Source organism: Emys orbicularis, chromosome 16 (genome assembly GCF_028017835.1).
Source record: "Emys orbicularis isolate rEmyOrb1 chromosome 16, rEmyOrb1.hap1, whole genome shotgun sequence".
NCBI lineage: Eukaryota > Metazoa > Chordata > Testudines > Emydidae > Emys > Emys orbicularis.
In genome coordinates, this window is record NC_088698.1 from 17,995,975 (window position 1) to 18,023,438 (window position 27,464).

General features: G+C 39.1%; 1 protein-coding gene across 1 annotated transcript in view; it reads right to left on the minus strand.

Moving 5' to 3' along the window:
• Positions 1-3,719: 3,719 nt before the first annotated feature.
• CHFR (checkpoint with forkhead and ring finger domains) overlaps positions 3,720-27,464 on the minus strand; it is a 28,257-nt gene continuing 4,512 nt past the window's right edge. The window contains exons 4-18 of the mRNA XM_065417670.1: positions 21,059-21,168; positions 19,024-19,083; positions 18,635-18,847; positions 17,075-17,296; positions 15,908-16,064; positions 14,595-14,749; positions 13,709-13,871; positions 12,636-12,778; positions 11,463-11,582; positions 10,896-10,979; positions 10,131-10,201; positions 8,097-8,184; positions 7,799-7,906; positions 6,486-6,558; positions 3,720-3,804 (exon numbers count right to left, since the gene is read on the minus strand). Of these exons, the coding sequence (XP_065273742.1) occupies positions 3,762-3,804; positions 6,486-6,558; positions 7,799-7,906; positions 8,097-8,184; positions 10,131-10,201; positions 10,896-10,979; positions 11,463-11,582; positions 12,636-12,778; positions 13,709-13,871; positions 14,595-14,749; positions 15,908-16,064; positions 17,075-17,296; positions 18,635-18,847; positions 19,024-19,083; positions 21,059-21,168 (1,810 nt within the window). The 3' untranslated portion in view covers positions 3,720-3,761. The remainder of the gene's footprint in view (positions 3,805-6,485; positions 6,559-7,798; positions 7,907-8,096; positions 8,185-10,130; positions 10,202-10,895; positions 10,980-11,462; positions 11,583-12,635; positions 12,779-13,708; positions 13,872-14,594; positions 14,750-15,907; positions 16,065-17,074; positions 17,297-18,634; positions 18,848-19,023; positions 19,084-21,058; positions 21,169-27,464) is intronic.

Genomic DNA, 27,464 nt, shown 5'->3' on the forward strand with positions numbered 1-27,464 from the left:
ATTTATTACTCATAGCCAAAGACCAACCTCATTGACTTTAAGGGGAGCACGATCTCACCTTAGGTGTAAATTACTGAGGCCTAGATGGCTCAGAGAACTGTAATGGAAACTACCCACTCACTGACTGAAGTCCAACCCACAGTAAGGATGACCAAGAGTAACAATGACTGTAAGTGCTTCGTGGACAGATGTGAACACTGTAAAACCTAAAATTTAATGCTGCTCTTTTCTTTCACTCCACTTCATAAGGTACTCCCTCCACAATGGATAAGAAGGGTAAAGCACAGCTGCTTGCATGATGCTACAGCTGTTCAAGTGACAGGACTTCACTCTGGAAAGACCAAAAATTGACTGCTTCCTTTTAAATTGTGTTAGATACAAGACAGCCTATGCTAAAATAGAGTACACAGTACTTAAACCCACCAATGCTGGTAGAACATCCAAAGCAGTTACAGGTCTGAATGTCTACAAGTCCCTTGTTCTTACAGCTCACAGAGCAGGATTATACTTTCACTTTATATTGCTTAAAGTTTGGGTTTTAATGTTTTTTCAATTTAGGTTTGAAGAATGAATGACAGCTGGCTTAAAAAACAGCAGTAAGGATTAGCTACAATATTAAAGGATTTCAAAGGTATTCAGAAATGCTAAGATCCTAACTCATAAAAACTTGAAACTATAACAAGTTTGACTGGCTTTACTATTTTCACCAAATAGTCAAATGAAGTCTGGTGTGAATAAAAGTTTTTCCAAGTTGGTAAGTATGCAACTTTCTACAGCAGACTTAACTTCTCCATCTGTAGTAGCCATTCAGAATCTTTTCATGTGTACATATAAACTAGACTATCTAGACTGGCTTTAACACTGCAATATTCATTTTCTGTAGCCTGCTGTTAAACCTTATTCTAGTATGGTCAGCAGTTTTAGAATGACAGTGATCACAGCAATACGACTGAACATTAGAAGATGATGTGTACACTATCATCTATGCACAGTTTGTGGTGAGGAGAGATTGAACAGCACAGATTAAATGGAAACAGACAGCTTCAGTGGGTAATTTTTTTAATAACTTTTTAGTCCAGGAAATCACAAAAAGAATTGGAAGAACTGCATTCCACCTTCTTTATAAAAGAACCTTCTCACAGAAGGAGACTGTATCTTATTCACCACTACATTAAACCCTATCATAATCACCCTTGTTTTCACAACATCTATTCTACAAGGTTCCATGCTCAGCTCCCAAATGTCTCTTATAAAGAGGGTGGGGGTATGCTTTAGACAGGTTAAAAATATGGTGCACCTTTACAGTATTTAAACAATTACACCAAGTATAGTTTATACAGTTATCACATTATCTAAATATCACCTGGCAACCATACATTTTAAAAGGACTAATGTATAAGAGTATGTAATACCCATGACAGATGCTCTTAGTTACTTAAGAGCATATAAAGATCAGGATTTATTCACCCTCCCCATTTGCAAGTTAATCTCTCAGCTCTTCCAAGTACAATATAATCACAAAAAACTTCTCATTCCATTGCACTACTTCAACCCCCTATGCATAGAAAGGCATATTTATTCTCTATTGGGGAGGGGGGAAGAGAGGGGTACATAAAAGGTATATAAGGAACCTCTACTATACAGGTAGTTTGGATGTCAAGTACTTGAGATTGTTGTAGATTTTTAACATGTCACATAATATGTCACATATGTCCCAACAGCTTGTGCAGGTGCAAGAGAAGTTGTACATAGGGTTGTAGATGTTATTCTTACTCCACAAAAAGTTCAGCACATTTGGGACTTGAACATTAGCATAGTGATAAGTCTATGCTAAAAGCCAATGTGGGGCATGGAAACTAGTGAGCGAGAAGGCAAATCACATTTCTACATGTAATGTGCAAAGGCTCTCTTTCCACAAATACATGCAAGTTGCTTACATGCACAGCCAGAGTTGAAATTGAGACCAAACAGCTGGGAATGGCTGTCCTGAGAAGATATAATAACCATTAAAAAAATCAATCTTTCTAAACATAAAATATGAATACAGATGCAACAGAACATTGTTAGTAATAGTAAAAGGTAGACAGAAAGTTTTGTTAAGTTTCAAGTATTATTCCAGATCTGATTTCAACCCTACTCACAGGAGGAAATGCCCAGAGATTAGGAAGAGAAGTCCACACCCAAGTGTACTTTTAACAGCATTATGGATATTACCAACAGACCCATCACTGCTGCAGCTACTTTTAAAATTAAAATATGAACAGAAATCCATTATTTTTAATTAGCATTTATATTAACATGTGCAGTATTGTATTTTTTTTAATTAATTGACTAACAGATACAATGTGCTACATCATCCTGTGCTGCACTATAACACATAGCATAGAGTGTTTTTTTTTTATGTTGAAGTATAAATTTTGCTTGCAAAAGAAGGCATACGTAAAACATGATATATACAGAGGTAACTTTGTACTCTTTCTTCCCATTCTACTTTGCTCTCCTGGGCATGATACTTATGAAAAGCTGGTCCAAGTCAAGCATGTGAACATTAGTTGCGAGATGACTAGGAAATATTTATGACTACATCACATTTTTATGATGCTCAGGAAATGTTCTGAACATAATTAAGCAAAAAACAGATGAGTGAAAAATTAAGTCTACATACTCAACATGTTAGAGACACCAGTGTTCCCCTTAAAATCTCTCCCACATCAAAAGAATTTCTCCATATTGCTAAAGTTCATCTGTGGTGGACCTTTTCATAGGTAACATTTGTTCTTTCTTGTAAATCTGTTATATTCTGTTGAAGTGGCAGCTTTTCTATGCTTTTACCGATGTGCACACGTTAGAGCACAGCTGCAAAATAAAAACGACATGCCTAGCTAACGTACAACATCACACCAAAAAATACATTTAAAAAATTGCACCAACTTGTCTTCCTATGTCAATAATGGTTTAATTTGATATAAAATTGCTAAACAGTTATTAAAAGCAGAAGCTTGTTCATAAGCAATTACTATCCCAAATTTGAGTCTGATTTGTAAATATTTGTGCAACTGTTTGAGTTATTTAATTCTAATGGTAAAAAAACATCAATATTACTAAACTAAAAAAAAATGTTTTCCTTTATAGCGTTCCTGCAAAGCACTGTTCTGATTTGGAGCTGTAAGCTGAAGCTGTTCTTTGTTTAATGAATAGGGGGAAAAAATTAACAAAAAACCATTCTGATGAACATATACCAGAACACCTTTCTGTTTTGTGAAAGTGAACTTTAATAGATTTCCATCCCAACTGCAATGCTAATGACAAGATAGCAGTGGACAAGTCTGAACATGTGCTGAGTTTCCTCCTTTGATATTAAGTTACCAGTACAGAGCATTTCCATTTTAATCTAAAGGTTTCTCTTATTTTCAGACACATTTAGTGCAAATACACTCCTTACTGATTATTGTTAGGACCTCCAATGTATGGCTGCTATTACTTGATTTAAGTATAGTGAAATAGTAACACTGTAATAATGAGGATGGAATGCAATGCTGGTCAGATTTTCTTTCAAAAGGTTCTCGCTTACTCACATATAACTGTTAAACTCTACAAATTAAAAAGGTCACACCAGAGTACCTGATGAAAAAGTTATTGACTCCCTGCTGTGAGGGAATAATGAAAATCCCCTGAAAACATTTCCTATGTGATCAGTATTTCGGGCTTTCATCCCCTCTCTAAAGACTACAAATATTCAGACAGCTTCAATTTCAGAAAGTTCAGTTCTTGAAACGTGTTTGTTCACAAATGTGATTGAATTTCCTGAAATAAAAACAAAAGAGTTTAAAATTGCTCTCAGAAGTACACCATCATGAAAGAGTCAAACCTGCTTTAGGATATTTTAAAGTCAAACAAAAGTTTAAAGCAGCACATATACATGTTAATGCTATCAGAACCTGAAGACATTGAGGCCTGTTATTTTAGGCTGACTCCTATCCTCCATAAAGTTTTTCATAATAGAATTCTCAGTATTTCTACTACCCAACAACTGTTAATTACATTATGTACTCTGAAAACCTGTTAACTGCATTCCTCTCTACCACTGCATACTATAAATCTAGGAATCAATTAAGAAAGGACACATTAGCAGAAGTAATCTTGCCCTGACAGACACTGGTAATTTTCAGCAGTCAGCATTAGGAGTCTCACTGGGAACTGAAGTTGTTAGACAACCTTCAGGACATATTAACCTGGCTAATAAATAAAATTTCAACATAAACAAGATGAGTTTGGAATCTCTTTCTGGAAATAAAGGAGAATGGAAAACTTTCCCACTTTAGGGAGGAAGGATGCATCTTCCCAAGTGACTTGGGTTCCATGGAAGTGGCACACTGATCATCCTGGATTAGACAGGTAACACAGAATTCTATAAATGTACTACTTTCTTACTGTCAAGTACTTGTCTGTTCTTGTGTTCTCCCTGATGGGTTCAGTGCCCCAACATGTATTTAAGGCACAAGTTGAGAGTTGAGCGTGTAGATGTTTGCAGGAGATGAGTAGAAGGCCTGAGGCTCTCAGCCCTCTTATTTAATAAGAATCTGGTCTCAAACCCACACCAGTTAGCAGACTAGCTCTGCCTCATGCAGAAGGTGATGTATGATGTAAAAGTGGTGTGTCAAGACTGTTTTGTTTCATGGGTTTCTGGAACTAGAAGCTTGTCCAAAGTTCTGTGTACAGCTAATGCTTGAAGAAAGAGCACTGAATTATCACTAAAGCTTCCTTCAATTCCTATTCCAGAGGGATACAAAAAACCCAACTTCAATCTGAATAGGAAAGTTTGGCAGTTGTTTTGACACTGAATCAGCTCCCAAGCGCATCAAAATGCCCCCTAGCAACAACAATGCAGCCCAGTGCTACAGATAACTCTCGCAGATGTACATCAAAGCACCTAAACTAAATCTGTGAGAAAGAGAAAGAAAATTAGTTTGTGGAGTTTATTCTGCAAAATCTTTACCCTTGGAAGAGATTGGCAGATGAATATTTTTTAATATCTTTCTAATGATCTGGCTGTATAAGCTGCACAGATGGATGATTTTCAGACCACAGTAGTCTGAATTAAAGGAAAATTATGATAACTGCATAGTCTTCTCAGAGAATTAGGTAGATAGAGCAGGTCCTTCCGCTCATTAAAGCAATCTCTCAATAGAGGGAAAGTGACAGCTCCTCTTTAGGCACTGAGAACATGGATCATTATTCATAAAGTGAGGAACAGTATTTCTGCCTACCCTCAGCCTGCTTAATGGAGTCAATCAATTCTGAGCTATGCAAGCTGTTAAGTCCTTTAACTTTTGGCCAAATTTAGGCTTGGAGTGAGTGCAACTCCTCTGAATAGAGTGGAGCTACACTGGTTTACGCTAGGTCTGAATCCAGCCCTTTGTGGGGAAAACAGATCTTTTTAATTCTATAGATAGGCATTTCTAACTTCTAGTTAGTTCTCGTGCATGATCACGTACCTTGAGAAGCCTGAGGCTGTCCTCCGCTAACTAACTGACTGGAGTCTCTTTTTCTAACAAAAGAAGATACGACCAAGAAATTCCCACCCAGCTGCCTAGTGTTTAAAGGAATCAAACCCTTCTTTTTAAATATATCACACATGCAGTCTTATGCAAATCACCCACTGGCAGCTGCATAGGTCTGTCTTTCACACGTGGATTTGGAGTCTATACTCCCTAGAATTGTTATACACTTGAAAAACGAAGGATCCTCTTCCTCTCTTCAAGCTTAGTTCTTTATTTTCACCAGGAGCCCAAGCTGAACTAATCCAGGGAATGAAACTCTTGGAACCACTCTGGCGACAAGGAATGGCAGGCCACATCAGACTCCTAAAGCTACAGGTTCTCAACCAGTTTCGAACAGGGAAATGTCAGATAACCACTTTCAACAAGAGTAATCTTGTCCTCAGATGCATCCCAGTATCCTTGGAATCCCATGGCACTTCAAAATAGGGACCAGAATAGGGTTTATGTAGTGCATCTGAGGAGAGCCCAGGCACAAAGAACTTAGAAAGTCTGATTCAGTGTGAAGTGATGACTAGGCTTGGGAAGTCAGGATCAAAAGGGCGCCAAACTTGGCTATTTCATATCACAGGTGCTTGTGTGACCTGTTTCCTTTGTTTCTACATGGATGGAACTCTAACTTCGAGTTTCAGGTTTGTAGAAAATCTCTACATATCATGTGGTTTCTACCTGGAACCATAAATCAGAGCAGGCTCACTTGAAACTGGACCAACAGATGTTCCACGGTCCATGAACCTAGGAATAAATTTCAATTCTGGAAGAGAAACCAGAAAAATCATGCAGTTTTGGTTTGTGCTGCAAAAATAGTTCCTCAGAGTTCTAGACAGGACCCACTACTTGAGAACTACTCCATTAAGCCTGATTTTTTTTTTATAGTTTTAAGTTCAAGCTTAAAAACAAAAACAAAACAAAAAAACACCAACTCACATAGCATGGTGTGCTTTAACCTGAGTCCGGCAATTGCGCCCCCAGTAACAATCAGGACGTGATGTGACAGTCACTATAAAATAAACCACCATATCACATTTATTGCATAAAGTAATGAATAAAGATGTAGCAGATGACAAAAGTCAATGTAGCTGAAATACATTAGGATCCACTGCAGTAAATGGCTTTGCTTAGGTGTTGCTGGGGCCAGAAAAGACCTCTTGCAAGGAACTGCTTTAAGTAATATCAGTTTCCTGTCATTTTTACAAAATACATATTGAAGCACAGAAAAACCCATCATGCATTGGGGGGCAAACATGGACCAGCCCTCTGCCTAATGACTTGATCCTGCACCATTGAAGCCACTTGGAGTTTTGCCACTGACTTCAGTGGAAACAGGATCGGGCCTTAAATACATAAGACATCATGCATCAGTTACAGTTTAGATATACTTCAAAACAGATTATTTTTGTTTCTGTAGTTTTGCCACAGCTATAATGAATGTAAAGCTGAGCAGTCAAACATGCCTCCCTAAGCAGATAAAATGTTACTTATAAAAATTAAACATACTAGGCTGGCCCGTCTGCCCCATGCTGTGTTGAAACTCGCAGCAGCATACTTAGCAGGTAATTGAGTGGAGAAGCTGTTGCTAACAACAAGGACTGTTTGGAAAAAAGAGTTGCAGTGCCTAACTGAGTTAAAAGTCGATTAATGGAAGGGCTCATCGGCCCCCAACAGACTGTGGACACATTGGAATTGAAGGAGATACAATTGCCCCTACTATCTTATAATGAAGCTCTATACTGCTCAGCAGTTTTAGAATGCAGGTTGGGAGGAATTCTTGTAACCAACTAACGACATGAGCCAATATAGTCCGATATCATTCAGAAAATATCAGCACCTGATTTGCATTTAAATGTGCAAAGAATTTATGATAGCTAAATTATAGTCAACAGCTAGTTGTTCTTATATATTATGCTTTAATTCTGAAGTATTTTAGTATGCCCTTTAGTCCTCATAAATATTTAAAATTTTAAAAAATAACAAGCCATATTGGAGGCAAAGAATCCCCTATGAAGGTTTTGGCACTAGCCGCTCTTTGAACTGGTAACACACAAGCTTTATAACAACTCATGAGTAAGGCAACCAACGTAAGACCTCACTCCTGCAAAGGGAACCACCGACTGCCTGCAACAGGACTACACCTAGGTGAAAGGACCTGCATGGGAGGATCCATTTAACTGAAAGGGGTTTGACTTTGAGTTCCCAGGCCTGCACAGTCACCGACCAAATTATTTTTCCCCATTCCTCACCTGGCAATTCAGCAGCAGGAATATTCTGCCTATACTGGTAGGCGAGCTCTCGGAAGCTGCGGAGGCCACAACAATAACAAAGCACTGTGTTCCCAGTAATTCTGTAATCTGGAGAACAAGCCAGTTTGTACACAGCATTAACTTAAGTCTCATTTAATCTAACGTCTCAAAAAAATGCAGTGACCGCTCTGAGCATGTACACAGACAGCTTAGGAAAGCAGGATAGATTTAGCACAATCCACTATTACTTATTGAAATGCATGCCACTCAAAATAAACATAAGAATGAAGAGACTTACCTGACAGCATAAAAACTTCTCTTTGAAGAGCTAAGAGACTTTCATTTAACATATTTTTCCATGTAAAACCCCTGGATGCCAGGTAATCCTGAAACATGGAATTTAAAAATGTGTATTTAGAAGAGGCTAAGAGATATCAACGTAACAAAAATGTAAGTCTAAATAGGTTTTCAAAATGCATTTCATTTTATATTTTTAATCCAAATTATTGATATTTCTTTAACCCGACTACCAATATTACCATTGTCAGATCACCGATACTTATAGTCAATACTCTATGTTCACCATGATCCTTCTCCCGCAAAGACTAATGTAGGTATTTAGCTTTAAGCATTCAAGTAGTCCCACTGCAAGTAAGCGTGTGTGTAAGACTTCACAGGATTGAAGCTTAATCATGCTAGGCAAGGTCCTGGTCCATTAGAGTCAATGGCAAAACTTCCATTGACTTCAGCGGGGCCAGGATTTTACCCAGTGTCCTTAGCTAAAGACAACATGGATCATGGTCAAGTACATAATATTTGGCATATACTTTAAGTTAAAATTAACTCGAGTGGAGGAAAAAATTTTAATAAGCCTAATTTTCTTTGCAGATTTTTTTCCATTATTAATCTTTTGGACATTACACTTTTTAAATAGACCTTAGGAACCAGTTTTCTTAGCAAGTCATCATTGATATATATAAAGCTGTAACACCGGTTTGCTAGATGCATCTGAATTCCAGAAGGTGTCTTTCAGTCATTTAATTTCAACGTGATTTCTCTGGTGTTTAATCATTGCCACACCTGCACCAGAAGTGCAAGTTGGAGAAATAAATCTCCATGATTATGGAAAAGTGATTTTTCAACTTGTTTTGGGGAGAAAGAGCAGGAGGAAGGGAGTGCTCAGGATAGCTTGGAGGGAATTCTAGTTCAAATCGCTACACTTCCTCTGGCACAGAAATTGAAATGGCTAAAAGATGACCCAGAAATAAATACAATACTTCCAGCTGGCCATTTGCTCAGTGAGGTAAGTTTTACACTTGGTCGGCTCTGCTGAAAGCTGAAGAACTATTTAGTTTGCCTTTCAGAGACCCACTGGTGGCACACCTAAAACTGCCAGCCAAGACACAGCCCTATTGTAAAGATCACCACATGCAACATTGCTAGTGAACACCTTTCCCCCACCCTTACAGAAAGGATGTTTAGTAACATCAGGTTAGTGCTGGTGCAGAGCAGATGATACCACAGTGACACACTGAGCCAAAATCCATTACAATTCATCATCCAGGAACTGAGTGCACTTTAGGCTTAACAGACCACAATATAAAATCCCTATGTGTATATGTGTGTACAGGTACGTATACATAAACACACACTAGATAGTAATTACACTCTACTGGGTGAACACTGTCTAAATCCTTAAATATGTATTTATACACAATCTAAGCATGTATATTATTTCATGCCACTGGCCTGCTGGGTGACTTTGGGAAAGCCACTTCATCTTACTATTCCCATTTTACAGATGGGGAAACTATCACACTACATCAGAGCAAGGTATTATTATATACAGTAGAAGCCTGACTCATTAATAGCTCAGAGCAGTTACTGTCCATTGTGTCTTCTCCTGCACTCTTCTCAAGGAGATGTACCAACATGAAAGACTGAACACATTCTTGATGTCTTTATTCAGTCTTCTAAACTCACTCTGTCTTTGAAAAGAATATTTGCCTGAGTAAGAGTTAATGGATTAGGCTAATGGTGTTAAAATGACGCTGAGTTTGGGGGTGAGGATGGAGTGATTAAATGTAAAACAAAATATAACTCATGGAATTTGAGTTAAAGATAATGTTAGTTGTGCCTAGACACTACCTGCATCTCCAGACAGTGAATGAACAAACATCACTCAATTGCTGCTGGACCTACCCACAATGGGATGGATAAAGGAGAAGAGTGTCTCCTTCTGGATTTCTTGCTTTAAACACCTGGTAACACTGAGACTGTGATATACATGTTCTCATGCTCATATCCAACATATAGTGATTTTTAAACGTACCTTTAGAATATCCGACTCATAATGGTTGTTGTTTAGGATTCCATCTAAACACTTGTCACCAAGATTTATTTCTGTTAAGAAGAGGAGAAATTATCTTTGTTTTGCAATTTCTAAATAAGTTTTTCTTATTCTGTAACAAAGATGGACTTTTATGAACACAGTATATGAGTTTATGCAAACACATATTGAAGCATATCATGTAACATCCCAACTTTAGGAACTGATCCAAGATTAGGTTCTAAGCAGCTCACTACTCATTACAGTCCACAGGAGCCACTGTTGCTCAGTACCAATTAACAATACAATAACCCATTAATTGTGACTTCTACTACCCATTTTAAAGGTATAGTCTAAAAGTTTTTGAAGTGGGTAAGTGTCTTCTCTAACATCTTAAGATCTGGCTCTCAATGTTCTTATGTTGATTTGTATGTTTTTCTCCTTAGTTTGAAATGTTGCAAGATTCTCTTTAATACCCAAGGTGCTATTTATAGTCACAAAAGTAATTTGATCGCTTGATCTGATATGACGTCAGTGTTAAAGCATGTCAAAGCTAAGGATTATACATTTAAAGAGTTACATGCATTTGGAACATGACAACATAGATCCCCTCTCTTTTTCTGTGCCATGACTGTGATTGAGCTAAAGCCTAATCTGAACTACAACATTACATTTACATTAGAAAATTAAGCTTGGTAAAATCCAAGTAACCGAGACACTATTGTATGCAAAGTGATTATAGTTGATACAGTGATTCTCCTGCCATACCACAGAATGGTGCCAAGCAGCCAAAACATGCCATCCGAGTGCAGCCCCAGTACAAGTGACAGAACGGCTGTAGACAAACTGTGCCTGTGAACACAAAGAAAAGCCACGATCAACCCAAGGCAGTCACCACTGTCTGGGTATATTGGTCTTACAAAGCAGCATAACAATCCAAAGCTCATAGGGCTTTACACAAAACACTGCTCCGCTGTACAACTAACCTGACATAAATGGTGGCTATATGAGAAATGTTACAATACCAAAAAAAAAAAAAAAAAAAACCAGTCAGCGAATGAATTTTGCTATATCACTATGACAACAAAGATATAGAAGTCTTTCCATCCACACTATTGTTGAAAAATGCTAATATATTTCAAAACAATTTGCATTAATTGTGCTTAGAGTAAAGATATAGAAGAACAACCTCCCTCTCTTAATTAAACCCCACAGAAGCAGGAAAACCCTCTCTTGTAACAGCACATGATCTACTATAGTTAGAATGTCTTTCAAATAGACCTAGGATTAGCAATCAGAATTGCATTTGTTTTTAGGATAATAAAGTTTACTCACATTGCTGAGGGGCAATATTGGGATTCTGTTCACGCTCTGCTCTTCGGTCTGGCATTGGTTGAAAACAGCAGGTGCATATTACATGACTTCCTTGAGAAGGACAAACATACTCCTGGACAGCTAGATTGAAAGAAATAAAATCCCAAAGAATTATATAATATGGAACCACAGTACCAATGAGTGTTAGACACACACATCAGCATCCAAAGAGCAGAGGAACTTGATACTTAAGCAATATCACTAAAGTTTTTAGAAGGCTATACAGAAAAATAGGGAAATTGGCATTAAGGCTTCTAAACAATATACCTTTTTACACTATTAAACTACAAGACTTTTATTTAATACAGGGAAATAGCTTAAGAAAGTAAAAGAACCAATTGCTCCTAAACAGTGTATTTTGGGCAATACAGCTGTAAGCTTTCTCCTAGTTTTCTGCTTGTACATTTGAGTACATATCTCTCTCATCACACATATACATGCAGACTCTAGAGTTGACAAATCAAAGCCAATGTATGATTTTTTCAATCAGCTTTGAAACAGCAGGAGAAAAAGCTTGAAAACCTTTTGATACCACTTTGATTTTGATTAAACCTTCAATTTTATCCACCAGCAGCAAAATCAAGACTGTCAACCCACAAGATGAAGAATGGAGAACAATTATTTCAGATGACCCTCATCAGTTGATGTTCTACAACTTATTCCCCTCCCTGGGAAATCCAACTAAACCCTAGTAGTTAGTGGATTATTTATTACCCTGAGTAGAGTCATCTACACTCGCCCTGTAAGCACTACAAATCCTGTAAGCTTTTGAACCTACACCACTGATAACTCCAATATGGAGTGTTGTAAATCTGCTTTTGTAGTAGGGGTTTGCCTTTTGCTGAAATTCACAAAGACACAGATTATTCTATACTCCCACAAGGGTGACAGAAAATGGTTCGACTCAGCTATAATGTATAGCTATTTAAAGACAGAGCACATAGTATTTGTTAAATAAATAGGAAAGGCTTGACTTATCCCCCAGTAACCCAGGAAAGTCATCTTCACATCTCAAGACTCTAGGGAAGATGCTGACTTTCACAACACCCCAAGAACGTGTCCTTTCCTCATAAGTGACATGTGTTTCTTAGTGTCCCAGTACCATGTTAACAACAAGCTTTTCATCACACTGACTTGCAGGAAAGTTGGCAGACGTCGATGGTGCATCTCCCAATGCTTGCAATCCTCCTGCTTCCCCCTCTTGGCCTGGGCAAGGAAGTGGCGGAATGGAGTGTCGCCGATATCCTGGGCACTGTCTGCACACTATATAAGGCTGACTGAAAGGACAGACACAATCAGGTTATTGGATTTTATATGTATAGTTTCCAGAGTGGATTCAACTAGCTATTTGTTTCTGGTTTTATGAAGTGTTAGCCTAAGCCCAGTAGATAAAATCTGGATATGGAAGCTTACGAGTTCAGCAACACAGATCACGTGAAGCTAAGTATTGAACTCCTAGTTCCTTTCAAAGTAGAAAGGGTAAAATAAAAAGACACAATTATTTCAGAAGCATTTAAAGTTTTTTAGTTCCAGAAGTGAGTGCAAGTAGCCCTAGATTGTTGTTATTTACACTGAGCCCACAAGTGAGCTGGACGCTTTCCAAGACCTACAAATGACACAATGCTTGCCTTGGCTTCCAATCCAAGAAGGTGTAGGATGGGAGGAAAAGGAGGACAAAAAGTTACAACAGTATGTGGTGATTTAGGGCCAGATCCACCATTCTGTTCCACTCCATCCCCTTGGCACCAGAAACTTGGTTTAGCCAACCAGCTGGAAATCCTCCTCGTATCTGGGAATCCTTCAGGAAAGCACTCGCTGCTCAACTTCACCCACTACTGGACCTCTGGTGGAGAGGGAATGCCCGGGGCAGAAGGCAGCACGGCTGGAGCTGTACACTAATGATCTTGGGCTACTTTAGCTTGTGCCATGACCTGGATCAGCTCCCTGCTGCCTTTATAAATAGCACTTTATCTATCGGTTTTGAGATTATTACAGAGGTTCCAAAACTGAACTTGAAAACAAAAATTAAATCAAAACCGAACCCTGACAATGATCATGAAAACATACTGCCAGGGCTTCAAAATGAGGGACGCAATAAAGATTAAACCCCAGTTTTGCAAATGGCTGCAGCTAACAACACAGTGCTCTAGCCTGGTTTGAGACTGCCAGCACTCAGACCCAAACAAAAGCTAAGCCAATGCACATACCTGATATCTGAGGATTCACTATCTACATCAGACAGTTCCAGCAAATCCTCAGAACTTCCTTCTTCATCTGAAAATGACCTTCGCACCTTAGGCTGCAGCATGTCTTGAGTGATTTTGTTTCTGGCATCCATACTACGTACATCCTCTTCATTACGACACTTATCTGCAAAAGAAACACAAATATGATCATGAAGAAAGAGATAGCTGTAAATCATCAAATCGACTACTCCAGAGCAAAATCATCTCCATCACCTTGCAAGTTTTTAAACAATGTACATAGTATTTATGAATATGTGACTACAGTATTTGTAGCTATGCAATATATCCTAGAATGTTCACGTATCTGACATTTTATAAAGTCACAAGCACAAGACTGAAGCCCGGAATTCGTAATTCTAGTTCCAGCTCTGCCAATGGCAGTGTATGACCTTGGGTAAGTCAGTTAGGATGAAATTTTCAGGAGTGGGTGCTTAAAGTTAGACAATTAAATCCAAATTTGAGCATCTTAGTGGCTTGTTTTTTCCGAAGTATCTAGCTTCAGGAAGCCTTATCTCTCAGTGCCTCTCTTTGACAATACCTCCCTCCCTCTCATAATGAATTTAGCTTCACATTTGTTAAGTGCCTTCAGGTCTAGTATTATAAAAAGGTTCCTGTAATAAATTGCTTTCAATTCTCAGGTATTTGAGTATTACACTTTATTCTGACATACTAACTGGCTGTTGGTTCTTTTTCTCTTATGGCAACGTGAGAGCAACAGGCAAAATAGTAGGAAAGGCACAGAAGGTTTGACGGATAAAGATCTTTTTCTCTGTTTATACACCTATTTCACACTTAATATCTGAAACATGCTGTATATGTAAGTATATTAAATACACTTCCAACTTGCCTGGATGTTGGATTAGATAGGCTTCAACCAAGTTATTCAGTATATGGTTCTTACAGATACGTTCAACTGGACAACGGCAAGTTGGACAGAGAGAAGACCGTTCCATCCACCCTGAGTAGCAGGCAGCACAGAAGGTGTGCATGCAGGGCTGCAAGCTGGAAACACAAACAGGTTTACATCACAGGGACAATGAGAAATCCCAAGACTCAAAACAGGCCTTTTACATAAGCTTTAAATACAAAAGTATTTAAAAAGCATGGTCCTTTGATATCTGTTTAGATAATCAAGAAATATCAAAGAACTTTATGTAATGATTTGTATGGAAGTCTGTTTTTCCACAGTGAAGATCTGTTTCACAAGAGGCCAGGACTACACAGGAGATTTGAATTGGTGACCACATTTCCGTTACCAATCAGCTGACAGATGTTTAGCAGTCTATTGGATATTAGTGGATAATCTCAGGATTTAGTAGATTGTAGAAAGCATATCTACAATATAAAGTAACCCACATTCACAATTAGTGTCATATTATTGTAAGTCTTGTCAGAGACCAAGGATTTAATATAGACTGGAGCTGGAATCACTCTACTCTCTTCATCCACACTTCCCGGACTGCTGTGCTATTAATCTAGCACCTTTGATTACTGAAGGACACTGCTTCATTTTTTAAATTAACTTTAATAATTGTTCAATTACTTATAATCCCCTATAATTTTGAGCCTTTTCCAAATATATGCTTGAGGCAAAGATGCTCACCTTTCCCATATCGAGATGGGAAAGCATCCATTAAAAATCACACACTTCAACTCGCATCTCATGTTCAGTTTGATCTGCTTTTCTGGCTAAGCTACCTGATACACTCCACTTCACTTCAGCTGGATAGTAGTTTTCCCATCAGAAAATGGTAATGTTGATTAAAGAAGAGTCAAAGCCTTGTTTAACCGGCCACTGGCCAAGTGAACTAGAATTCATCATGAGATTTGCTATACCAGATTGACTCAATGGTCCATTAAATCCTGTATCATGCCTCTGACTGTGGTCTATGCCTGAGGCTTTGTAGGATGGTGAACACTTCTACCATTTGAAAGTCCCAGCCTAAAGCAGCTAGCTAATTGTTCAATACTGTACGGTGGGGGAAGTGTACATGTTGAAACCCTGGTATATACACTGCATAAAAAGAGAAAATCTTACCAACTCTCAAGAGAAACTAATAGTTTACAAAAGACAAACCCCCACTACCCCAAACAGCAGTTATTGCGTTCTTTGTATTAAGTCCCATGTAATTACAGAAGCTTCTTTTTAACTATAGGTACCTGACACAGTCATGCAGCAATTCCTGGCAGATAATGCAAGTGAGTGTTTCTTCCATTTTGTCTGGTTTCACATTAGTTGTTTTTGCACCTTCAGATCCAGCTTTAATTATACATTGATTTGGAGCTGTCATCTGAAGATATGGACTAGCATTCTCATCTGCAGAGAAGATATATCTCAGTGTTATAACAATACATTACATTGACCATGGATGTCAGAGCCTTCCTATTTAATGTTACTCAATTAAGCCAAAAAGCTAAGCATTATGATTCATATCTGCTTCCATCACTAGTGTTGTCACAAAGCTGATGTCCTTGCTTTGCAGACTGATCTCTGCACAGTCTTACAGCCACAGCCATTATTTTCACTGAGCCAGCAACAGAATAGTAGGAAGCCTGGAGAAGGTCTGAAATCAGCAATATTTGGTCCCTTTAAGTCAGTGGTTCTCAAACTTTTGTACTGGTGACCCCTTTCACATAGCAAGCCTCTGAGTGCGACTCTCCCCTCCCCCCCCCCCAATAAATTAAAAACACTTTTTTATATATTTAACACCATTATAAATGCTGGCTGCAAAGTGGGGTTTGGGGTGGAGGCTGACAGCTCGCACCCCCCGTCTAATAACCTCATGACCCCCTGAGGGGTCCTGACCCCCAGTTTGAGAACCCCTGCTTTAAGTCATACTTTGTGAAAAGTAAACATATTTGCCCTCATGTAATAGAAGCCTGAGGGCATGTGTTTTTAAAAACCAGATTGCAATACCTATATTATATATAGAGATGTATATTATTCAGAACACAATAAGGTTTTAGATACCATTTAAACAAATCCTTTAAAGCCCTTCTAGGTTATAGGAGTGCATTTTGGACTCATTTCACTTCAGCAGAGAAAAAAGTAATAATAGTCTTAAACTTTCATAAGATATAGTTAGAGTCTTGGATTCTAATCTAGACTGAACCACTGAACTGCCTACTGAGCCCTGGTAAGTCATTTCAGATCCCTGTGTTTCATTTAACCCAAATGGAATTCTGTGAAAAATTAACAAGCCACCCATGTACGTAATTGGAAGCTTCTGATTACATTACAGAGTGTCAGTTTTCTTTCAAATCATTTTAACAAAAGATTAAATAGAAGACTACATCTTATGTCACATAATACTGTAATATACTAGCCTCCTTTTATTTTCTTCTTTGCAGGCTCCAAGTCCTCCTCCTCTTCCCTTTGAGGCTCTGATGTAGAACTTTCATTTTTCTCTTTATCAATGATATTTGAAGTGATAGTGGAAGTTTCACTATTTGCATACAGCTGTCCTTGTTCTTCATGTGATGCTCCAGGACACCTAGGTTCTAGAGTGGGGAAAGCAGGCACAGGAATGAAAATAGAGGACTGTGATCCTGTAAAATGAAAGCAGAGATTATTAACAGAGGTGTACAAAGAGGGAACACTGAAGAAAAACTATATTTCCCATGACACATGCCCATCCCAATTCAAACATCATTTGAATGAGTAAAGGCCATGTCAAACAACAAGTGTGCTGGCATTGTTTGCACGATTATATGGTATATCATCTGTCCTAGTTTTCCCAATATACCTGATTATTTGGAGAATCTGTAAAGAAACTGGTACAGAATCTGTAAACACTCCCCATCTAAATAGAAGTGCTTATAATTCATTCATAAAAATATGCTCCAGGCCAGTTCTTAGTAATAAAGATTCAGTCTTGGAGTGATTTTATTCTCTCTCTCTCTCTCTCTCTCTCACATGCGCGCACACACACACACACAGCCCCCCCACCTCCTTCCACATATGCAGCCTACCACAGAAGTGGTTGAAGAGTCTGGGGGGAGCACAAATAATATGCAGAGTACATCAAGGCTAAGGCACATTTTGAACAATACTTAGGAAGGACCCAGTATGAGCAGGCAGGGCCAGATTTGCGATCGGATGTTGCAGTATTTGAAGCGTTTAAGCAATCTGGGGATGGAGTAAGGTCATGAAACAGGATGCAATATAGGTGCACAGAAGATTGAGGATACGTTGAAGGTCAGGAGGCAGCCTGCCATGATCATGTAATTTGGTAAATTGGAACGACAGCATGAGTGGATTTTCACTTGGTTAAACTGGGTGGCAGGTGGGTAGCTGGAAAGGATCCCCAGAAGAACTGGGGATCACTGCTGGGAACATCATTTACATCTTCTAAATAATTGTCTTTTGTCCGATTTGTCAGATTAAATGATCAATGTGGTCCCTTCTAACCTTAAAAATCTCTGAGTGGGAGAAAGTGGACTGGTGAATGGCAGCAGCAACAGTGAGGATTAGAATGCATGCAAATATTCAGTTGTAGTTAGCTTTGTGATGTGATCTGTATAGTTTCAGTAAGTTTACACTCCAGCTTGGTGAGGGGAAAAAATCCCCAACAGCTGCATCTAAGTTCCAAGATGGTGAAGGCTGCAAAATTAAAACACTTAATGATTGAAATGCATCGTCTGTGTCCTTGAATACACACAATTCTCACAACTGCCTCTCTGAGCCACTAGGACTAAGCCTATGATTTTCTTATGGAACAAGTTATTAAATTAACTACCGATCAGGTGCTTTGACTTGAACTTTTGCAGGGATTTTGATCATTATCATTTTATCCTCTACAGTAAGAGATTCGTTTCTTAGGATTCAACAGAAGAGTCATAATTTCTGAGGCACCAACCTTACAAACACTGCACTCAATACCTTACCAGATGTTGAAGGATTATCCTGCTCAGCAGATGCCCGCTCGATAAGAGAGGTAGAAGAAGCATTAAAGAGGTTAGATGTAGAAGTAGATGGCTGTGGTTCCTCATAGCAAGACTGAGTGGCTGGCAGTGATGAGGTAATTTGGGTTCCATCATCACTTCTTCCTATATGTGAGGTATCTTTGGTCAGATGGCACGTATTTTCTACATTAGCTTCTGTAACAGAAAAGGGAGTGGAAAGAATATCTCTCTGATAGGCAACCTCAAAAGGTCATGGCTTCAACAGCGTCAATTAACAGGATTTGAAGGAATCAAGCTCTCTTAAAATGGCTACAATTAGTCACAACCACTCATCTCCCTTTCTTTAGTCTTGAACTAATAGTTTTACTTACCTACTAGCTCTTGTGTTACATCTTGTTTTGCATTGAAGGATTCATAGAGATAAGCAACATCTGAAAGGAGAGAAAATGGCAGAAATTTTATTATAAAAGTGTTTTTATTTCTCTCCCTCTTACTCTCACCAACTCCTACCCACAGGTGGCTGCTTCTCATACGTTTCCTACAATGGAGAGGGCAAACAGGAGATTGCTGTTCTAGCCAATGTTAATGCTGCTACTTAGGAGATAATTAGGAACAGAACAGCTAGATCTATTCTTCTCAGACCAAGCCGAATGGCTGTGTGTGAAATTTAGCTTGTGCCAACCATAGAAATTGAGGCTTAAACACTTCCTAACTATAAATTCTGCTGTGTCAAAATAAGCTGTGACTACTCTTACTAATACAACTGTACTGGATGTTCTCTGCAGAAGGCTGAGAGGTGAGCTCTAATTGTTCATAAGTTCAATTTTTTATATAATTTTCCTTCGAGTTTATTGTAAAAAGTTTAAAGTTAACAATCAAATTCCATACAACAGTTTAAGCCACTACCCAAATGCTATTCACCGGCTAACCCAAAACCTACTTACGAAGCAAATCAGAGCAAATTCTTTTCTTCCCCAGCCTATGGGAACCCTCCAGCTTCCTGACAGAACCCCAGAGATCCCATTGTGTCTCCTTGCTTTTTATCCTCAACCATTTAGGTCCTTCCAACACCCTCTACATTTGCACTGTGATCAATCTTACTAGCAAAGAACTATGCAGGATTCTTCTTAGACTGTTTCAGAATTGCTTAAATAAGACAACTATACGTGCCAAAGCTAAGCTCACGCTCAGTCCTTCAAGGCACAGGGGATGAAAAAAATCAGGACTCAGAACATTAACTGAATGATAGGTACTAAGGCACTAAGCAGCCCTGTTCAAATACATTTTAACTAAAAAAAATTAATATCTCAGAACATCTCAATCTATCTTGGAACAACAGGGTAAATGAATTCCTCAACTAGTATTGCCTGCTACAGTGAAATCCCCAAAAGAGGATCAACAAAAGAGATAGTGGATATAAAGATATAGATTTAGAGTATGTGCGCATGTGTCATTGCTTTCCTGTAAAACTGACATCACAAATTGATAAATCCAGATTCTAAAAACTGATGGTGAGGTTACAAAAGGGAATTCAGGTTCCAACAGTTATATGCATCTAAAATAAACTGTGGACAAACCGCTTATAATTTTTCCTGTCATGGCATAGTTGCAAACATAAATTCTAAGACATTTAGACTTTCTTACACTTTAGACAAATCTGAGGCACCAAATTCATCTGGGGCTTATGTTTTATCTGGGGTTTTAATACCACACTCATCACAGTAGTATTTATCTCTTCATAATAATGCCTGATCATATGACAGTGTAATAACTCGTTACACTCCCAATCTGCCCACTATAAAATTTCATTTCAGAGATTTACATTCCTGTTTTGGACATAGTAGCTAGAATGTAGTATTTAAAAGACCTATACCTTTAATCTATTATAAAGGAAACTTCAGAAAACTGAACATTTTCTACTAAAGTAACAAATGCTAAATACTTTATAACTAATTTCATGGCACTGGGTTGGGCCCAGGAGATCTGGCTTCTATTTCTGGCTCTGCTAATGACATGCTGCATGACTTTTAGCTTGTCTCGCCACCTCTCTTTGCCTCCATTTCTCCTCCAAGCCTTCATCTATCTTGTCTCATTAGACTGTAGGTTTTGTAGGGCAGGGGCTATTTCCTACTATGTGTTTATAGAGTATCTAGCAGAATGAGGCCCCAATTTCAACCAAGGGCTATAGGCACTACCATAATACAAATAAGAGAGGATGATGACGATGACTAGAGAAGGCCCCCAGAATCATGAAAAAGTTTGGTTTTAATATTAAAAAGTGACTTGTTCTAGCATTCACTGAGTAGCTCTAGTCTCACCATCTGATATTCCCTTGTATCCCTTATGACTAGCCAACGCCATTTAAAAAAAAAAAAAAAAAAAAAAAAAAAAAAGATATCTGCTTACTGTTTTCTGGCTCATTCTTCCTGTAAACAACATAGATCACATCCCCAGTCTGCAAAAGGCATGTCTGCTTCTTAACCACTTTCAGTTTATTAATTACTGTTCCATTAGTGCTGCAAAGAGAAAGATCGTTATTTAGCCCAAATGCTTTCATAATTATCATGGGGGTTTATTGGGAGAGGAAGAAGGGGGGGAGAAGAGAGAGAGATTAGCAGAGAAAATCGTTGGGTCCCTCCCCAAAAAAATGTAGCCAAGATTAAGAGAAGCCAGATAACTGAATGGGAAAAATCTGCCCTGCAGGCCTGTTCTGCAGAGTTGCTGAAGACTTCCATTGCTAGTTTGTGGCTCCTGGTAAGGAAACGTGGCTAATAGACAGACAGACAATGATCCCTTACATTTGGAGAATGGCTCAAAATAATTAGAGAATTGCTCCCTACGGAATGAGCTCAGCTAAGATAAACGGAAGACAGAAAGGGACAGAAGTAGTAGAACATCTCAGGCATCTATCTGAAAGTGCTAAATTGTAGTGCTGGGATTAACATTGATAGGAAGGACTCTCTTTTAAACTGTTTATGGGGTGGAAGAACCCATTTTCTGTACAACTAGGGACCTCATGCTGTCCTCTCTCTCCTTCCTCCTTCTCTCAGATGTTGAAAGTTTAAAATGCCAAAGGTTGCAGATGGTAAATGATTCTGGTCATTGGTGACTCTAGTCAGTTATTTTATTCTTATTTGAGTTAGAAAATGAATTGCTGGAATGACTTCTATAGACCTTTAAAAAAAAAAAAAAAGTTTTCAACATCATACTCTCAAGCTACTACCTGTGGATAACTGACAAAAGGAAGTATCTATTTTTCCAATGAAGTTTACCTCAACTATTTCGGGTTGACAACTTTCCAGTCGCACAAAACCGAAGACCCCTGCCCTGCCCCTTCTCCGAGGCCCCACCCCGCTCACTTCATCTCCCCTCCTTCCATCACTCGCTCTCCCCCACCCTCACTCACTCACTCATTTTCAGCGGACAGGGGAAGGTCCCTTTTCAACCGGGTGTTCTGGTTGAAAACCAGACATCTGGCAACCCTAAGAAAGTTAATAGGGGGAAAGAACATGTACATGCAGTTACATGGAGTTAAAAGCCAAGCTAGATGGAATCATTTTGAAGTGGAAACAAACTTCAAAAAACCACCAGCTACTGACTAAATATCTAATTATATCGATCTTCACTCATTGGGATGTACCACTTCATACAGTCGCTATAAGTGTTTTAAAATCAAGTCAAATTACACTGAAACGAGTAATTTCAGCTCTGTTGCAATATGAGCATTTTTTAAATGCCTCATAGAACTAAAGGAGTTCAGATTTTTGCCATCCAAGAACCTCAGCAACTAATACCATATGCACAAAGATGCCCAACGAACATTGGGGCTTTTTTGTTGTTGTCTATGCCAACCTTTGGTACTATAAATCTTTACTGCCATCTTGTGGCTGAATTTAGTTACTCACCCAGACCACAGCCCAGATTTTCCCAAACGTACCATAGTTAATTTTCCACCATGAAACAGAATCTAGAAACAAATCCCATCCTTCTCGTCTCATTATTTATCCTTTTAAACAAAAACGGCTCCTATTACCCCCTACCCTGTCCTGATTTTTTACACTTGCTATCTGGTCACCCTAAGGAGAAATCACTTTTGAGGTAGCACTAAGTGATTTCTCAGTCAAGAAATATATTTCTTCCCTCTCATCAGACATACTTTTACAGTGTACATGGATAAGTCAACCAACACAGCGCAAACTGCAAAAACCCGCTGTTTTGAAGGTCCCCTGCAAAGGGGAGGAAAAACGTTGGACTCGTTTCCTTCTTTGCTCCTTTATAAAAACAATTTTTTTTAAAGAAGGTAGAAAATTGAAATAAATATTTTCTCCTTGTCTTTTTACATTAGAAATACAGATCCTGTCTAGGCAGGAAGACTCTATGATGACCGGAGAAACAGCCAAGTGCATCACCAAAGTCAAGAGAATGAAAGTTGAGCAATTAGGAGGAGAAGGGAATTTTAGTCAAACCGTTAAAAAAACATTTTTGATTTGTTATTATTTACCCATGTTAAATGACAAAGAAATATTTTGAATCAAGGAAACCATTGTTAAAGATTCAAAAAACTGACTAAACTTCTTCAATCTCCTTCAATCAAGTGTTACTGCTCACAATGACCTTTGAGACCTGCTGGAGGTCTGCCAGCAAAACTCCAGAAAAAACAAACACAAAAAACCCCAAACCTTTTGAGCCTTCTTCATTATAGTAAAACAGCAAAAAAAGGGGAAATGCCCAATTTTTAAAGAAACCTTACAAGTCTCCTTTAAGTAATGCAGAAGAATTTTCAGGGATTATTTTATACAATGACAATTGCACTAATTTGGATTACAGTTATATCATGGGCTGGCTACTCATGCAAAGTATCAAATTACCCATCTGGACAAGTTTCAACTGAAGGACACAACCACTACTCTAATTAAATAAGAATCATAGCTGAGTGTTTAAGCAGTGGTCTATGTGCGCTATGATGCAAAACCACAGACACAAAGTCTCAAGTCTTATTTTTAAGTGTACATGAATATCAGGTGGAGGGGAGGGGGGGGGGAGAAACAGCTCAATCTGACAAAATAAAGAATGTCTTTTAGTGATCTTCAGGAGGTTTCTGGCCCCAAGACTTATTGCCATAATGAGGGCAAATATATGAACTTAAAAAAAATTCAATACAAAGGGTTTTATAAGTACCTTTAACATAATTATTAAGCAGTTACTGTCAAATCCCAAAATGGGCATAAGGGACTTTACTGTGTTTTAGCTAAATGCTTATTAGAAAAATGTGCACTCTTGGATATCAAACAGTGAAGTTTGCTACTGGGAGGGGAAAAAATGCCCAAACTGCTGCCAAATCAACACCAAGGGTTGAATCCCACACACATTTCCATGCAGGTGAATCTCTGTGCTCCTGCAGAGTTCCATTGACTTGAACAAAGCTCTGACTACACCAGTCATTTGGAGAATCAGGGCCCAAATCATCATCCTTAACAAAGCCAAATGAGGAAATTGGTAGGGCAGCAGATGAGCAATTTTTGGGCAAAGTTTCTCCCCGTCCAGCTGCACCGAGATTCATTCGTTTAATAGAAAGAGAGAGAGAGGGGGAAAAAAAAAATCACATCGCTCAAAGAAAAGCACCCAAGAGTTTGCTAAGCACTAAAGAAAACTGAATGTGGTTAAAATTAAATCTTAGCCAATAATATAGGAAATTGTAACATTCCTTTGTGTGTCATATCCAGTTTCAGGATTCTAACCAGGGAAGTCTAACAGACACTTTGTGGAGTGTCAGGCTATCACAAAATGGATATTTTACATACAAACATGGAAAATGGCAAAATTTATGTATTTATGAGGCATTACAAATCATTGCACTGTAAGTGAAGAAGAAAGTAAGACCAACAGACATTCCTTGTGATTTAGTACTAAACCAATGCCAACCTGCTATATTGTTTTGGAGGGAGATGAGAAGGAAACTCTGCTATCAGAGGTATAATTCGGATAAAATGTAAATCCAGGTCATAAAAGATCCCTCATCACTTTTCTTAAGACTCTGTATCCTGACCCAATTCCCGTTTGGGTAGGGTGTAGTGGTGCAAGTTATCCCATACTATTCTGTCAATGTGCCTCTTGGCTTTGGAAGGGCCAATCCTAAAGTTAAGAGTGTAGTTTGGAAAAAGAACAGGAGTACTTGTGGCACCTTAGAGACTAACAAATTTATTTGAGCATAAGCTTTCGTGGGCTACAGCCCACTTCTTCGGATGCAAAGACTGGAACATATATTGAGGAGATATATATGCACATACAGAGAGCATGAAAAGGTGGGAGTTGTCTTACCAACTCTGAGAGGCCAATTAAGTAAGAGGAAAAAAAACTTTTGAAGTGATAATCAAGCTAGCCCAGTACAGACACTTTGATAAGAAGTGTGAGAGTACTTACACACACACAAAAACTGCCCAACGGAGGACAGGGAAAGGCCCTTCAACTCATGAGACTGAGGTCGACTTTTGCATTTGAATTTTTGTTTTTAAGAAAGAATTAATTGCTTTTCCCTGGGACAAGCCAACTGTTCCATGAATGTAACTGATTAAGTCATCTAATACAGTATTGTTTTTTCTAGTAAACACTAAGTGCTTGTCTACACTGGCAATTTACAGCGCTGCAACTTTCTTGCTCAGGGGTGTGAAAAAACACACCCCTGAGTGCAGCAAGTTTCAGCGCTGTAAAGCGCTAGTGTAGACAGTGCACCAGCGCTGGTAGCTACGCCCCTCATGGAGCTGGGTTTTTTAGAGTGCTGGGAGAGCTCTCTCAAAGCACTGCGCCGCAACCACACAAGCCACGTTAAAGTGCTGCCGCAGCGCTTTAGCATTGCCAGTGCCGACTAGCCCTAAGAGACTAGCCAAGGCACTTTCTGGGGAGAAAAAGAAGGAACCAGCTCTTGAAGCAGATTCTACTGAGCCAGGCAGGTATCAACACTTGCTCTCTTGCCTGTTTATTCAAGCAGTTGTAAAGTTCTCAATTCATCACCTCGCAGGGTGAGGAGAAGTCTAAATGCTTTCTAAACTGTGTCAGGATTGCTCTGTCTCCAATAACTCAGCATGCCAGCAAACAGGTATGGAGCTAATGCCACATACTGTTTGATATTTTATTATTTAGCTGCAATACAGGAAGAGAGTGTACCCAACTGAACTGCCCCAAACCAGCTGCCTCCCGCAATGTATTTGTTTTCAACAGAAAAATCTGAGCTTGACCACAGCAATGTTTCTAGAACTGCCTTCCCCTTTACAGTAGACTCACAATAACAATTCTGAGTAATGGAACACAGTTCAGCACGTTTTCAAACCTAGCCAATTATAACAGTAAATGGGGGAATGACAGTGTTATCTACATGAGCTTCGTGCCCTTGTTGGCTCTTGAGCTTAGGTTTATATCTTCTTACAGCCAGTTTGACTCTATGAAGCTCAGCTGATATTGACAGCAGGCCTTGAATATCAGAGGTCTCAGACAAATTCTGAGAGAAGAGAAGCTTAATCTTCTACAAGTAGTAAGGCAGTCAGGACTGTCTCCCTATTCCATGTGTGGTTAAAGTGTTTTACGTCAACTCTCACTTATGCACAGACAGAATATATAAAAGGCCTTTTTCCTTTTTGTCAGATATGTGAAAATATAACATGCCATGTTCTCAATTGCAGAAGAGAGGCATTACTTAGGGTTGCAGCCTTTCTGTGGGGCTAACAGTGCATCTAGCCCCACCCTTCCACAAACTACACTCTTGCGATGTTGACAGCAAAGTTTTATTTAGCTCAGTAGTTAGCTACTCTCTTCTACTGGCTGCCCCTTTTTGTTAGCTAGCCACCTGAGCTCTCCTACTCCATGACTGTCTGGAGAGCAAGCCGGATATGTGTGTGTGTAGGAGCCGGCATGTGAGTAGAGGGGTCAGAGGGAATGTATATTATGGCAGGAGGGTAGGAAGAGAAGACTTAGGCTTTGTCTACCCTAGCACGTTTGTCTGCAAAACTTTTGTCAGTCAGGGGTGTGAAAAAAACATCCCCCGACCAACATAAGTTTCACCTACAAAGCACCGCTGTGGGCAGCGCTATGTCAGCGGGAGACACTCTCCTGCCGACATAGCTACCGCCACTTCTTGGGGGTGGCTTAATTATGCCGGTAGGAGAGCTCTCTCCCGTCCGCATAGAGCAGCTACACAGGAGACTTTACAGTGGCGCAGCTGTGTAGACATAGCCTTAGAAGGCAAAGATAAATTTTGTGGTTGGGATGGGGTGACCCACTTCAAATTCCTGCTTGAGAATTCCATTCACACATTGTTAAACTTGAACAGTCAGGTCTGTTCATTCAGGGTCTGATGGAGCACTGATCATTCCACTTCGCACTGTGCATTGATCTAGGTTAATTCTGCCAGCACAGCAGGGAGCACTCCTCTGAATGGAACTCCATTCAGGGTCTATTTTTTGTGTTTTCAACCTTATCAAGTATGGGACAGCTGAACTGCTGGATGAAGTCCCCAAGCCCTTTACTAGGCAGACACGTTACAGTTACTCATGATACTTCGTGTTAAACTGGAAGCACAGCACTCTGCTCTGCAACTTCTGCCCGTTCAAGACCTTTCCCTGCACACAAAGATAAAAGTGTTTCCTGTCTTATAAAAAAAAAAAAAATAATACATGGCCTAAATCAATATCAGAAGTGAGTTTCTGGCCCCGGAAAGAATCCCACTAGCAACATCACATCTACCAACTCTGATCAAGAGAATGAGGAGGGAGTGGATAAGTGGCAGCACTTTAACATGGCTGTGTAGTCGCAGCACCAGCGC